Source organism: Arvicola amphibius, chromosome 12 (assembly GCF_903992535.2).
Source record: "Arvicola amphibius chromosome 12, mArvAmp1.2, whole genome shotgun sequence".
NCBI lineage: Eukaryota > Metazoa > Chordata > Mammalia > Rodentia > Cricetidae > Arvicola > Arvicola amphibius.
The window spans coordinates 136,473,375-136,488,541 of record NC_052058.2 but is presented as its reverse complement, the minus strand read 5'-3'; the positions used below and the strand labels follow the sequence as shown (position 1 = coordinate 136,488,541).

Here is a 15,167-nt window from a genome sequence, read left to right as displayed (position 1 = left end):
GAAAGAGAGATAAAGAGATTTTGGGTTGAGTATGATCAAGACACAGCATACACATGTCTAAAATTATCAGAGAATAATTGATATATTCTAAAAGAAAAATCAGCAAAGGACTTTCTAATAGGCAGTTCTCCCTGGAAGAAGCGCAGTAGCCAATAAACACCTGAAAAGTTGTTCAGCACCACAAATCATGAGGGAAACAGAAATCAAAGCCACAGTAAGGTGCCTTCACTATTGCCTCATGCCCCCAAACAGAAAGCCAAGCCAGCTGGCACCCACTTGTCATCACAGTGCTGGGGAGGCAGAGACACAAAGATCCCTGCAGCTCTCCTGTCTGTTTTTAACATATTCTACATGTCAGCATATTCTACACATTCATGCATTGCATTTACAGTCATGGGCTGTCTTCCCTGAACCCAGCTTTCCTGCCCCACGCCAGAGGATCTGCCTGTCCTGGTGCTGTTATTAGGAGGAGACCCTCAGATCAGGAATGTAGTCAATTTCAAACACATCAAGCATTACCAACCCCAGGGGGAGGGGCAGGCACAGGGGACAGATGAACTCTGCTGGGAGAGGGGACCTGTGCTTGCCATAGTCACAGAGAGGACACTTGGAGGGGTGGCAACCCAGAAGGAAGGGGACATAAGAAACACAGGAGGCCCAGTTGCTGGGGAAAGCCTGGAACTGCACCTGTTCTTAAGTGGCCCCTAGCACTGTATACACACACACTCACTCACACACACACACACACACACACACACACACACCTGCACACACATGCACACTTGTGCGCGCACACACACTTGCACACACATTTGGATGCCAACTAAAGGTGATTTCTGGAAAATAGTGAGTTAATAGTAACATACACTTTCTGCGGGAGCCTGGGAGAATTGCCCCTGACTATGAGGTGTCTGGGGCATGGACCAATTGGCTTCCTGTGCCATGGAGGTTTCTAGTACCGTCATCTCAGTTGCCCACTGCCCAGTCTAACAGAGCCAGTGAAAGCGGGATCAGCAGGCCAGGTCCCTAGCCAGGTCACCATGGCAATGTGTCTCTGGTTCAGCATGCCTTTTTTGTGGTTGTTTTTTCCTTGAGACAATCTCACTTCATAGCCCGGTTGATGACTCCTCCTTACCCAGCCTTTTAGGTGTTGGCATCACAGGTATGTGCTGCCACAGTGGGCAGGTTACTCTCTTTTTAATGGAAGCGTTTAGACGGTGAATTCCTTTAGGTTCCAGAAGATAGGGGTGGATAGGGATCCATTGTGCTCCCAGTGGGGACTTCCAGTTTCCCGGCCCAGGCTCCAATCAATTCTCTCTGTCTCTGTCTCTCTGTCTGTCTGTCTGTCTCTCTCCAAAATATCTTGGAAAAAGTTTAGCCAATGTGTAAAAAGAGTTTTTCAAAACCACCTAATGTCCCTACGTAAGAGACTTTTGGCTTGTTGGAAAATCTATTTTTGCTCAGTTTAGCCTGGGGATGACAAGTGACCTCAAACATCTGGGGCCATCTCATTTATTGTACTACTCACAAACTTAGAAGTCAGAGAGAGTCAAATCAAGTTCTAGATTTCTAGAAAATAATCAAGCAAACAACAAATCACAGCAAACACATGTGACATGAATTGGCATTTCCAGTGACATTTTCTTATTTCTAAAATAAACTGCAAGAGAGTGGCCAACTCGTGCTACAAATATAACTGTAAATACCACACAAAACACTGCCAGAGAGAAGCCTTCCCCAGTCAAACCTGTCTTCCCCATGGGGAGATCCTGGCCTTAGTCCTGTTGCTGCACCGAATCCAGACAGGAGTGTGTGTCTGTCCTCTCTCCCCACCTTCATTCTCAGTGCCTGCACCTCATCAAGGTGAGTACACACTATGCACACCGCCATTCTCCCCACTAATTAGGTAGATTTTTATGGTTTAAAAAAATGCATATTTTGGTTTAAAGAAGTTTCTATGAGGGGAAAAGGTGGACCTGGAGAGATGACTCAGTGGTTAGGAGCACTGATTGCTCTTCCAGAGGACCAGGGTTCAATTCCTAGCACCTGCATGTCAGCTCACAACTGTCTCAAACTTCAGGATCCAACACTGCTAACACAGATATGCATACAGGCAAGAGACCAATGTACACGAAATAAAAATAAATTCATTTAAAAAAGAAATTGTTATAGAAACTTACAGAAGTGATAAAGGAGAGACATACAGAAGAACAAATGAGCAGGTCCTCCCAAAGCCTCCATGCTACCATGACAACTGGTCACGTTTCCACGTGCTCACTCCTGCCTTTTGTCTACAGATACATTAGACATGTGGTTAGACACGGGCGGTACAAACCTCAAGGCTAAGACTACTCTGAGCATGGTGATCGTACCTTTTTCTCCGCCATGTAGAAGTGTCTCATAATGTTTCATATGAACAGACCAGGATTTGTGTCCGCCCTGTTACTGGATAACCCTGGATCACATTGTGGCACACAATACTGGGTAAATGTCCTCTTACCCTCAGGACAGATTCCTCCATATGGGATTGCTGGCCTTGGCATGTGCCATTGAACATGTCTAGAGTCCAGTCCACACTTCTGTTGTGAAGGATCAATGAGAAGTCTGGGGCCTCCACCCTATTTCCTCCAAGACTAATTAAACTTTAGTAGCCCCAACGTTCCTGTGGTGAAGGCTTCTAAGTACACACTCACCCTGTGCACTTAGGTGATTTGGAGTTTTTTGAGGAAGATGTCTGTTTCCCCAAAGGAAAGGGGTGAGGTAAGAAACTGAGAGAGGGTGGGTGCCACTCAGCCCTGGAACTTACCAGCAAATCCGAGGCACCTGGATGGAGAAACTGCCACCCAGAGACACTCTGAGTATTAGCCGCTCCTTGACCTGACAGACCCTCTCTTCTGCCAACCAAACTGTCAGTCAGCTCAAGCCTCTGGGAACACAGGCAGAGTCTGGATCCAGTACTCACTCCCAGGAGGCCCTGAGGCCATCTTTGCAGAGAAAAGCAAGAGGTCAAAAGCCAAGCTCCGCTACTGGCTTACCTGCCTCAGCTGCCCAGCAGGAAGGGTTCAACCTGGCCTCCTCCAGACTCTTCCTTGGCCCAGGCAGGAAACTGGGTGAGGGGGGCTCACTCTTTAAGAAGAGCAGCCCACATGAAGAGCATGTGAGTGTGCATGCCCTGGCCTCATGATCCCTGTGAGACAATGGCCCCATGACCTGGCTTCCAGTCTGCTCAGCGTGGTACGCACAGAGAGCCAGCTCCCTTTGAAGTGGTCCCCATCTCCCCTACCCCAGCCAGGCCTTCTGTGCCACAAATGTCAGCCCACTTTGCATAATTGAGACAATTGGACCTAATCATTCTTTCAGAAGCCCCATGTCGGGCGGCCAATGCCCCCACCCTCATGAGCCAGGAAGGGGAGCCACATGCTTCTAATTACTGCTGCGCCTTTTCAAGTTGCTCAGGGCTGGGCCAGAGGTTGAGATGAATCCAAGGCAAACGCTGGGTGAGTCCCACATGACTTCCAGGCCCACGTGAGGCTTCTAATCCTCTCTGTCCCTACCCTGCCAGCAATCTGCCTGACTGGGGTCACAGTCACCCCCAGGCCACCGCAATGAGAGCTCTTTGGATCTGCTGTAACAACACGTCTGCACATGTGCCCCGGCCCCTGGTGTGCTTTCTCTGCCTCGGGAAGGCCAGTCCTGAAAGGCTCCTTGACATCCCCTGGGTTAGGCTGCTCTTCACCACGGGTCTGGGAGGCTCCTTGAAGCAGACCCCTCTCTGATTTACCATGAATGTGTGTCGTAGGCAGCTGGGATGCCTGAACAGGTTCCCATTTGTAGGAGAGGACATTGCGGGTGGCCGACTTTCCCCCCAAAAAACCAAAAAACACATGGCCTGGTGCAGGCCTGGCTGCTCACTCCAGGTTGGACTATCCATAGTAGAACCCTGAGGGTGGGAAATACTGAACGTGTAGACCTCCCTAGAGCCAGCAAACTGCAAAAGATTCACGGCAGGAGTTGGACAGGTATCCAGGGGCGCTGGGAGTCTGAATTCCCCCAGAGGATGCAGCTGGGGTCCCAGCCAGGCCAGGAACTGAAGAAAGTCTGCTGTTTCCTTTCTTTGATTTCCTTCATCTCTGGGTCCAGCAAAGGCTGGCACCTGTTGTGCTAACGGGCAGGGGCTGTGTACCAATGCTTGACTTCCCAGGTGGTGAGCTGGGTAGACACCTGGGATGGCAGGCTCATACCGCAGCAACCCTGGGGCAGGTCTGGTTCTTCTAGGCAACGAGCATTTGACTCCAAAGGGGAATTGCACCAGGAGCAGAAGTAAGATGCTAGGCTGCTGCAGTTCTGCCTTAACAGAGGAGGCCGAGCTTGGAAAGGAGGCTGTCTCTGGGCACAGCGGATCTGCCTCAGAGTGGCCAGGTACAGATGTTCCAAAAAATGTTACAGTATTTGTCCAGAAGCTGCATCCACCCTCCTGTAGCTGTCAAATCATCTTTACGTGACTATGATACTCAATACTATGTAAATGCTATATGTAAATAGTTATGCTCAATACAGATGAATGGGTTTTTGGCACAGTCTGACCTGAACTTGGTTGAATCCATTGATGGAGAACTTGGGGAGTAGGATGGCCAACTGCTCCAGAGAGGTGAGAGGAAGCTCTTCATCCAGATATGCAAGAACCGGGAAGGCAGAAAGGGAGAGAACCTTCCTCTCAAGAGAAAGCTAGCAGGCTTTAACATGTGGGGGTAGTCTGGATAGGAGTCCGGGTGGCACATTACTGTAATCGGAAGCTGTGGGGCATCAGAGTAGGCACATGGCCCCTGTGAGCTGGAGCACAGTTCCCAGGTCAGGACAGACAAAGGAAGGAGAGGACAAGATGATGTTGAAGATGGAGGGAGGACTGAGGCAGACTGGAAAAGTAGGTACCACACACTTAGTCAGAATTGCCAAGGTCATGTGCGCCCTGTCCCGGGAGTCCTGATCCAATCCATTTCCTTTATGTCTTTCTTGAGGCAAGACATACCAGTGAGAGACACTGCCGTGCCTGGGATTGGCAGCAGAGGCAGGCTTCGTAGCTCCTACTTTGGAAACTTATTTTACACCTTTAAATCGAGGGAGCACTGCCCTCCCGTGACTCAGGTAGAGATTGGAGAGCCTAGGGTGGAAGATTAAAATGACTGCTTAATTGGAAAGTCACACGATGCCTATGTGAACAGAGGAAGTTAGGCGTAACTTTAAAAATCTTTGACTTCATTATAAAAGGTTAAGAAGAGTCACAAGATATAATTATGAACGACTAGATGAGGCAAAGACCAAGAGGTTGACCCGTGCCATTGATTGCCTTGAACTTTAGCTGTTTCTCCAGGGACTGAATAAGTAAAAATGTGTTTTCCCAGTTCAGGGAGCATAGATCTTTAGAAATTAAGAATGCGGGCTTTGGGAATTCCTCTCTCTGTCTGAAGGGCAGAAGGTCTTTCCAGGGAGTGGACTAGTTCAGCTAGGCAGCAAGGGTGAGCCCACGGCATCTGCTGGCCATTCTCCAGAGGTCTCCAGGCCTATGGGCAATTTAGTATCACAGCAGCCTTCCCCAAGAACACAGCCCTCCCCCCCACCCCAACAGCTCCAGACTAGCAGGAGAGGCATTAACTCTTCTGCTTGGTGATGCAGGTTCCAGACAGGAAGAATCCATGAGCAGATCTTGAGTGGGCGGTGCTTCCTTCTCAGCTCCTACCGGCTTTCTTTTCCCCGCTTTCTCTATCTTTGCTTCCTTCCTTGCATCTCAGAGGCTGTGTTGTAATGCGGCAGATGTGCTCTGGAGAACAAACACATTGGTGCGAAGGACCTGCCAAGCACTTGACACGCGTTAGTCTGCAGGATAATCTCTACAATGATGATGGCAGTAGTGGCCGCAGCCAATGAGGACCCTGGGCTGCAGCTCTGTTGCTGTCTCGCTAGGGTTCGTGAGCCCAGAACGGGCGTGCTCATGTGAACTCTCCTACAACAGCAGGCAGCAGCTGGAGCTTCTGGATGGTCCCTGGAGAAAGCCTTAGAGATGGCCCACCATGTCCCCAACATCTCATTAATCCTCACCCCACCACTGGCTGGAGTCCCAGCATCACTGTGCTGGAAGCCAACAGACCCGGTGTGGCTGACTGCCCTCTGCTGGGACCCAGGGAGGACTTTCAAACACTGTGACTCACGCGTCTTCAGCCGCTTGGGGCGGTGGCGAACCTCCCAGAATGTGGGTCTCATTACAGGCCAGTCAATGTGGCCCTTTCCTCTTTCAAGATGTCTGTGTTCCTGAGGAGAAATCTGGGCAGGAACCAGAGTAAGAACTTATTTTGCCTGGGCCTGGCCGCAAACGTGTTTGGTTTGCAGGCGTTCCCTAGGCAGGCAATCGTGCCTTCTCAACAGACTTGGAGGAAGATGCTCAAGTGAGTGAGCCTGGGATCCTTGGGGGCGGAGCGCGCATGCTCCCAGACAAGCCATGAATTCTGTTCCATGCGTTGCGCGTAAGCAGGAGCACTCAGAACCGTCCAGAGGGGCTTGTTCCGGTCGCAACTTTTTCGAGTAATACGTCATCACTCCTAAAATATGGATTTTTATTGCAAGTTGGGGGATAATAACTTTTGCAGAAAATCTGAGCCTGTGTTAGTCAGGATTCTCTAAAGTTTGTCGGCAGGCTCATCCCGAGTTCCCGGGCCTTGGAAGCCTCGTTTAGCAGCGTGTTCTCCTTTCCACAGTGCATGGCTCCTTCTTCCCCAGAGACAGAGTTGCATTTCCTAGTGACTAAGATAAAAGGAGAGAAATCCCTAACTCAGAAATGATATCTCCTATCAGATCCAAGGAATGGCATTCTCAAAACTAGCCTAGTCAGATCTGGGGTCTTTTCAAAAGCCCTCTCTGTGTGAATAGAAATTAGGTGAGACTTGGTGTAGATTTCCCTCTTTAGGCCCATAATATATATACGCCGAAGACTCTCTCGCCCAGTGAGGAAATTTCTTTACTTCTGGACAGCCCAGCCCCTTCTTAAACATGACTGCAACTTCTCTTGTTCTGAAATCCTTGTCAGGCCCAACATGGCCGGAGAAAGAACTTGGGAAGCTTCACTCCCCAACCTCCAGAGCTTTCCAGCCAGGCTGCTCAGTTTTCTGCAGTGCAGGGCAGTTGCCCTGAGCTTCTCTTGGGAGGCAGGAGGCTTCCGAAGGTCCTTTCTGAGGGCCTGATTGGCTCTGGTGAGGTGAGAATCACCTCTCCCGCTGAAGGTTCTACGGAAAGTACTCCTATGGCCACTGACTGCAACTGTCTGCCTCATCTGCTGGATGGAGGCTTCCAACTCTCTTCGGGATAAGAAGGGGAAGAACAGGCTGCTCTGCCTTGCCCAATTCTTCTTATCCTCTTTCTGGTATGACCTAGAGAAAGCCAGCAACAAGGCAGCCCTGGCGGATGACCTCGGCACAGAGTTCTCAGAAGACCACTTGTATTCAGAACGTTCTGCCAGCCCAGCCTTCGGGGCTCTACCTGGCGGCACCTGCCCAGCCAATTAACTCCGTCCCTTCCCGTTAGAGGTCTCCAACACACCCTGCAGATCTGCTTTCCTTCTCTGACTGACCTTTGACCCTTCCCGGGGCACACCTGGGACGCCTCTGCTTCTCTCTCCGTGGGAGTACACGCTGTTCACAGGAAGGCCGGTGCAGAAACCTGCAGTTCTCATGCACACGCCAGTGCACAATGGGCTTTGTCCTTGCTTATAGCGCCTCTGGTGGGAGTTAACCTGACTTTGCCTTTTCAGTGATAAGCAATTGGGGAAAGCATGTGGATCTGACTTTTACTAAAAAAATTCGACTCCACTTGAGCCCACAATGTAACTAAAACGGGGCTGGAAGCCTGGCATCTCTGCCTTCCTTTCGCCTTGGGGGGGATCTATTTATCACTGCGCATGCGCGTGTTCATCACGCCGATTTTAATCACTCATCGAGCGTTTATCTCATTCCCTCTACACTAACGGCACAGAGAGTCATTTTCCAAAACCTGTAGTCACCCCGGGTTTGAGGATGAGCAAGGCCTCACAGGAAGGACAGAATACCCCCAATACTAGAATAAATATCTATGTGGGAGAGCCTACATCCTAGAGCAATTCATCATGTAGATGACCAAACTGGTCCCCTCAGGAGATGACTGTCATAACCAGACTCACACCTGATGGGCCATTCTGTGGGGCTGGAGGCGGACCATGGGCCTTGACAAGAACTGTGGGATTACATTCGCTTCTTACTCCTGCTCAAGTTTTTCTTACTTTAAACCTAGATCTCATCCCAGTCAGTGCCCTAAAGATGGAGCTGGGATCACCACACCCCTTTATCAATTCCTCATCCCACTGTGCATTGATTAAATCTGCTTTTCATCATCCCGTGTCTCCTCGGTTGGTATTTAAAGGTGGGTGGCCAAGCCTAGCTCCTGGGGCTTCTGCAGACAGTGCCTTTGCCTTAAAGCTCTGGCCACAGATCCCATCTTCCTTAAGGAGCTGCAGTCTGTGGGGAAGGAGGGTTTTTGTAAAAAATAGCAGGCAGAAAAAAAAATGAAGATGTTCCAGGAAGGTAAGACCTCAAAATATGTGACTCTAGTGAAGAGTGGGGGCAGTGACCGTGAGCCAGAAAAGGGCAGCCTCTCACGCAGCCGCGGTCCTCCGGCCTCTGCAGCAGGCCTCCCCCCCGCCTTCTGCCTCCTCATGGTCACACCTGCCTTTTAACAACCACAAAAATGAGGGTGTAAAAGGCACACGAGCACTGCAGTTTCCAAAAGAAGAGATGGAGAGGGAAAGGAGGAGAGAGGGGGGAAAGGGAAGGGAAGAAAGGAAGAGGGAGAGGAGCAGAGAGAGGGGAGAGAGAGAGAGAGAGAGAGAGAGAGAGAGAGAGAGAGAGAGAGAGAGAGAGAACCTGCACCTGTATTAAAGATTCTACACATTTTGTTGGGAGCATCTATGCCCCTAAAATTTACATAGCAAAGATTTTTGTTTTTGTTTTTGGTTTTTTTTTTGAGACAGGGTTTCTCTGAAGGTTTGGAGCCTGTCCTAGAACTAGCTCTTGTAGACCAGGCTGGCCTTGAACTTACGGAGATCCCCTGCATCCTCCACCTCCCTGGAATTAAAGGTGTGCGCCACCACTGCCGGGCCATAGTAAAGAATTTGATTTGTAACTTTCTTTATTCGATAACTAAGAGAATGCCATGTAGCTACTGTCATGGTGGAACATAGTACAAGAAACTTGAATCTGATCCCTAACCATGATCTCTCTGATTTGGCTCCAAGATCAACTCTTACTTCCTTTGAAGTGAGTACTATGCTTTTTGTGTACACACACACACACACACACACACACACACACACACACACACAAGACTAAAGGAAGTAGATAATTGGTAGAGTCAGGATTGATACAGGGAGCATTTAATTTTAATTGTAAAATTACAGATTAAAGTAAAGTACAGGGGCAGTTTTATCATGCTAATACTAATCAGAAAAAAATGCTAGAGTCACTATAGTCATTTCAGATGGAGCCTTGTTCAGGAAGAGACAAAGGTGACAAAAGGCCTGCTCCACGGGAGGACATAGCTACCCTTAATAAATATGTAGGTGGCCGGGCAGTGGTGGCGCACACCTTTAATCCCAGCACTTGGGAGGCAGAGGCAGGTGGATCTTTGTGAGTTCGAGGCCAGCCTGGTCTACAAGAGCTAGTTCCAGGACAGGCTCCAAAGCTACAGAGAAACCCTGTCTCAAAAAGCAATAAATAAATAAATAAATAAATAAATAAATATGTAGGTGCCTAGTGACACGGGGCCAATCTATAGGAGGCAGAGGCTGGTGAAGCTGCAAGGGTGGATGCACAGATCTACTATAGTAATTGAGAACACAAAATACCTCTATCTGATGGAGGACTCTCATTGGCTAATAAAGAAACTGTCTTGGCCCATTTAATACACCCGCCCTTAGGTGGGTGGAGTAGACAGAACAGGAAGAAGGAAGTGAGGTAGATGGCTCAGTCAGATGGCACGCCTCTCCTAAGTCAGGCAGACTGCCGTGCCTCTCCTCAGGGAGAAAGATGTGATGGAGCCAGCCACCAGGTCAGACGTGCTGAATCTTTCCCGGTAAGACACCACTTCGTGGTGCTACACAGATTGTTAGAAATGGGTTAAAGAAAGATGTGAGTAAGAGGCTGAAATTAATGGGTCAGGCAGTGTTTAAATGAATACAGTTTGTGTGTTGTTATTTCGGGTAAAGCTAGCAGGTGGCTGGGAGCTGGGCGGGATGAAAAGCAGGCCTGCCCGCAGCTCATTACTACATCTATCAGTAATTTATAGTTTTAACTGCCAAAGAAAATCAGTAAGGGCTTATCGGTGAAGGCATAACTGAGCCGAAGAACCGCATCCATAGACTGGAATCAGACGTATGAAAGACTCTATCCACTACTGCAGAATGCCTGAATACACACACACCCCTGAAGGTTCACTAAAAGGGATTGTATTCTGAGACATGAGATGCTCTTCCTTGGTGTGGCTCGAGTCTCTTTGTGCAGTGGACAGAGCAGAAACTCAAACCTGACCAAAGAGTGGAGAGGAAGGGTCGGCAGATGCTCAGGCACAAATGGATGTCCATATAATACAGACAGCCCCAGGGTCAGGGCCCAGGGACCGTCTCAGGAGATGGGGCAGCGGGAGTGTAAGAGCCACAGTGGGGAAGACTGCAATGAAACAAGCCCTTCTAGATCGGACTGCTGAATTCACGAGCTCACAGCAGTGGTTACCTGTACATGGTCAAGTCAGTCCACAATCCAGCATGGATGGCAGACGGCACATGAGCCCTGACCACAACTGAGGATTTGGTGACAGCTGGTGGCTTCCAAGGGAGGGAGAGTAAGTTTTCTTTGAGGGTGTGGCTCTGGAAGGCCAACCATGCTGCTATAGTTACCCCCATACCCGTGACTGTATGGGCGGCACAAACTGGACTCAGTGTTTACAATTGTAAAAACATGACGTGAAGTTGGGGAAGGGTGGGTAGATGGGGGTGGATCTGGAAGGAGTTGAAGGGAGAGGGGGAAATATGATTAAAATGTATCATTTTCATATGTGAAATTCTCAAAAATAATGAAATAATATATTAAAAAAATAAAACTCCAATAAGTTTAAAAGAATAGAAATGGAATCAAACCAGAAAGCAATGAAAGAAATGTAGCTAGAAAATCTCCAAATATTTGGAAACCAAACCACTCATTTTAAGTGGTATTTCTCAGAAAATGAAAGCAGAATGAACAATTCCTAACTCTTTTTATACTGTTAGTGTCACCCTAGTATAAAAACTAGATGAACTACTATGAGGCATGAAACATACATACCAACATTTCTCACAAATGTAAATAAATTTTTTCTCAACAAAATATTAGTAAATTGAATCCATGCAAAAATGATGAAGTTGGATTTGTTCCAGACATGTAAGACTGGTTCAGCATTAATACAATTAATTAACAAATACATCCTATTAACAAATTAAAGAAGATAATCATATTATCAGTGAATGCCAAAACATTCGAGAACATTTAGCATTCATGTATGGATAAAAAGAAATGTCTCCAAGAAATAGTAGAGAGGGCCTACCATAGCTTGTGAGCAAAGCTTCCAGCTCACTTCGCACATAATGATATGGAGGCAGAATTGTCCCCACTAGAAACAGGAACAAGACAAAATAGTTCCTAGACCCTTCAGGAGGACATGTTGTTTTTCAAAATCATACTGAAAATCATGGGAAAATGTCAAGATAAAAGGAAACGAAGGTGCATCAGTGCGAAGAAGAAAAGCTGTCGGCAGGTGCTTTGATGATATTCCGGAACTCCAAAGAGCGGGCATAAAAGTTGATGAAATTTGGAAATGATTGCAATAAATTTGCAGGACAAGCTGGTAATAGACAAAGTTGACTGCTTTCCCATGCACCAGAAATGAACAATTGGCTTTGAAATGAAAAACACAGTACTATTAACATTAGCACCCAAATGAAGTATCTAGAGATGAACTTAGCAAAAGAGAGACAAGAAGAAGAACATGAGGGTCTGGATATGGTGGACATGTCTTTAGTCCCAGCACTTGGGAGGCAGAGGCAGAGGCAGAAGGATCTCTGTGAGTTCAAGGCTAGTCTTGTTTACATGGTGAGTATCAGTACAGTCAGAACTACATAGTGAGACCCTATCTCAAAAATAAAATAAAAACAAAACAAAAGAAGAAAGAAAGAGAGAGAGAGAGCATGAAAGAGAGAAAGAGAAGGAAGGAAGGAATTAAAGAAAGAAGGAAGGAAGGAAAGAAAGGAAACCATGAGGAAAACTGTTTAATTCCAATGAAAAAATAAATCAACTTTTAAACAGTTGGAGGGCTATCTCATGCTCACAGGTCAGAAGACTCAAAAACCTTAGGATGTCAGTTCCTTTCAACATTCTCTATAGAGTCCAATCACAGCCCAACTAAACTTTGAAAATGCAAGCTATTTTTGGATACTGACAAACTATAGAACGACGGAGAATGCAAAAGAGCTAATAAAATACAGGAGAAGGAGAAAAAGAAGGAGGAGGAGAAGAAGGAGGAGGAGGAGAAGGAGGAGGAGGAGGAGGAGGAGGAGGAGGAGGAGGAAAAAGAATGAGGAAGAGGAGAAGGAATAGGGAGGAAGAGGGTAGGAGGAGAAATGGGAGGAAGACAAACACCAAGGTGCTTTAAGACATGGCTGTAAAGTACTTGAAGTAGCACAGTCATGGTGAAAGAGCAGGTAACAAGATCACTGGAACAGAAGAAAGGATGTGGAAATATACTCACACTCATATTAATATAATAAACGCAGTTTGAGCAAAGGCAAGAAATAATACAACAATAGCTGCAAGTTACTCTGGTTGCCAGCGTTACACCTTCCACAGCAACTGACTCCAGTAGGTCCCAAAGCTGAAAAGTGAACCACACAACTGCAAAACCTTCAGAAGAGAGCTGTCTTAGTTACTTTTCTATTGCTGGGATAAACCACTATGACCAAGGCAACTTATAGAAGACAGAGTTTATTGGGGGCTCACGGTTCCAGGTGTGAGTCCATGACCATCCCATGGTAGCAGGCAGGCAGGAATAGTGCCGGAGCAGCAGCTGAGAGCTCATATCCTGAGCCACAGCCAGGAAGTTGAGAGAGAACTAGAAATGGTGTGAGGCTTTTGAAGCCTAGAAGCCCACCCCTGTGACACACCTCCTCTCCCAAAGCCACACCTCCCAATCCTCGCCAAACAGTTCCACCAACTAGAGACCAAGTGCTCCAATGCCCGGGCCCATGAAGTTCATTCTTAGTCAAACCACCACCCCAACCTGTGAGAATCAAAGTAACCTTGAGTTTGGCGATGATTTGTTAGATATAGTCAAAAGAAGGACTTATGAAAGAAAAAATAATCATGAGTCAGACTTTATTAAAATGAAAAGTTTGGAGCTGGAGAGATGGTTCAGTGGTTAAGAGCACTAATTGCTCTTACAAAGGACCCACTTCCCAGCACCCACATGGTGGCTCACAATTGTCTGTAACTCCAGTTCCAGAGGCCCCCAAACCCCTCTTGATGAGCACACGTGGAGCTCATATTTACATACAGGCAGGCAGACCCTCACGCACATAAAATAAAAGAAATAAATTTAAAAATATATTTTGATGAAAAACTTACACTCTGAAAGGTGTCTTTGGGAGAATGAAAGGGAAGCAGCAACTGGAAGAAAATATCCCAAAACTTCAGAGTAAAAAGGAATTGGATCAAAATAGACATAAAACCCTGAAAACTCGGGGATGACTTGATGACCTCTAGAGAACTTTGAAAGAGTGGACTTCTTTTTTTTTCAAATCAAATTGGCTTTTTATTTACATATTTCATAGAAAAAGCAGATTTATAAATGCGGTAGAGCTGTATGAAAAACTTCGGGTTGGTCCACACTATTTACACCTCGGAGCTGCACTGTCCTCCCATTAGGCACAGCACGTGCACTTGTCAGAGGCCTCTTTGCAGACACAGCCCTGGGCACACTTGGAGCAGCCCACGGGGCAGCAGGAGCAGCAGCTCTTCTTGCAGGAGGTGCACTTGCAGTCTTTGCAGCCACAGGAGCTGGAGCAGGTGCAGGAGTTGCCTGTGGAGCAGGAGCAGCTGGGGTCCATTCTGAGATCTGGTGAAGCTGGAGCCGTGGAACAAGGGACTAGGAGGCAGTCAGGCTGCTGGAAGTCGTGCTCTGAAAGAGTGGACTTCTGAGTAGGAAAACAGTTCTGAAAATGATTTATTACTACTGTATTGGGGGATGGGCAAATGTGTGCCATGGGACATGGATGGAGGTCTAGAGGCAATTTGCAGGAGTCCGTTCTCTCCATAGGGAATCAAATTCAGGCTTTCAGGGTTGGCAGCAAGCACCTTACCCACTGAGTCATCACACTGGCCCCAAATAACCACTTCTAAATAGTGGAAGGATCCGGACACCTCACCAAAGAAGATGCAGGGATGGGAAATGACCCTGTGAAAGGATGCTCAGCATCATGTGTCAGGAACAGCAGGCATTTCAAACAGCAATAGCATCCACCAAAATATCTATAACAATAGCTAAAATGCAGCCGGGCGGTGGTGGCGCACACCTTTAATCCCAGCACTCGGGAGGCAGAGGCAGGCAGATCTCTGTGAGTTCAAGGCCAGTCTGGTCTACGCGAGCTAGTTCCAGGACAGGCTCTAGAAACTAGAGGGAAACCCTGTCTCGAAAAAACCAAAAAAGAAAAATAGCTAAAATGCAAAAAGTGACCACCGCAGATGACAGCAAGGATGCAGGTGGACAGCCTTCCTTGATGCTATTTTAAAATGGCTCCTTGAAGGGTAGGCAGGCAGCCTCTGATGAGCTAAACCCTGTTTTGCCACATGTCCCAGTATGGAATGGGAATTCACAACGTAAGTGTCCAGCCAGACCTAATGGCACATGGATGCAATTCTAGAGCTTGGTAGGCAGAGAGCTAGGAGGATTGCCACTAGTTGGAGGCCACTCTTGTCTACATATGCAAGTTCCAGGCCAGACAGGGTTATAAAGTGAGGCCTTGTCTCAAAAACACAAACAAACAAAACCTAAGTCTGTATAAAAACCTACAT

The 15,167-nt window shown here is 47.5% G+C and overlaps 2 protein-coding genes across 3 annotated transcripts in view; both read right to left on the bottom strand.

Annotated features, from left to right (window-relative positions):
• Positions 1–15,167, bottom strand: part of Trpm1 (transient receptor potential cation channel subfamily M member 1) — a 113,652-nt gene that overhangs the window by 81,225 nt on the left and 17,260 nt on the right. The gene's annotated exons all lie outside the window — the stretch shown is intronic.
• Positions 14,018–14,249, bottom strand: LOC119802715 (metallothionein-1-like). The gene has a single exon (XM_038313807.1). The coding sequence runs from the start codon at positions 14,201–14,203 to the stop codon at positions 14,018–14,020; it is 186 nt and encodes a 61-aa protein (XP_038169735.1). The 5' UTR covers positions 14,204–14,249.

Bases quoted from the DNA above. Each gene is read 5' to 3' on its own strand.
- LOC119802715 (XM_038313807.1), bottom strand. From the start codon at position 14,203: ATGGACCCCAGCTGCTCCTGCTCCACAGGCAACTCCTGCACCTGCTCC.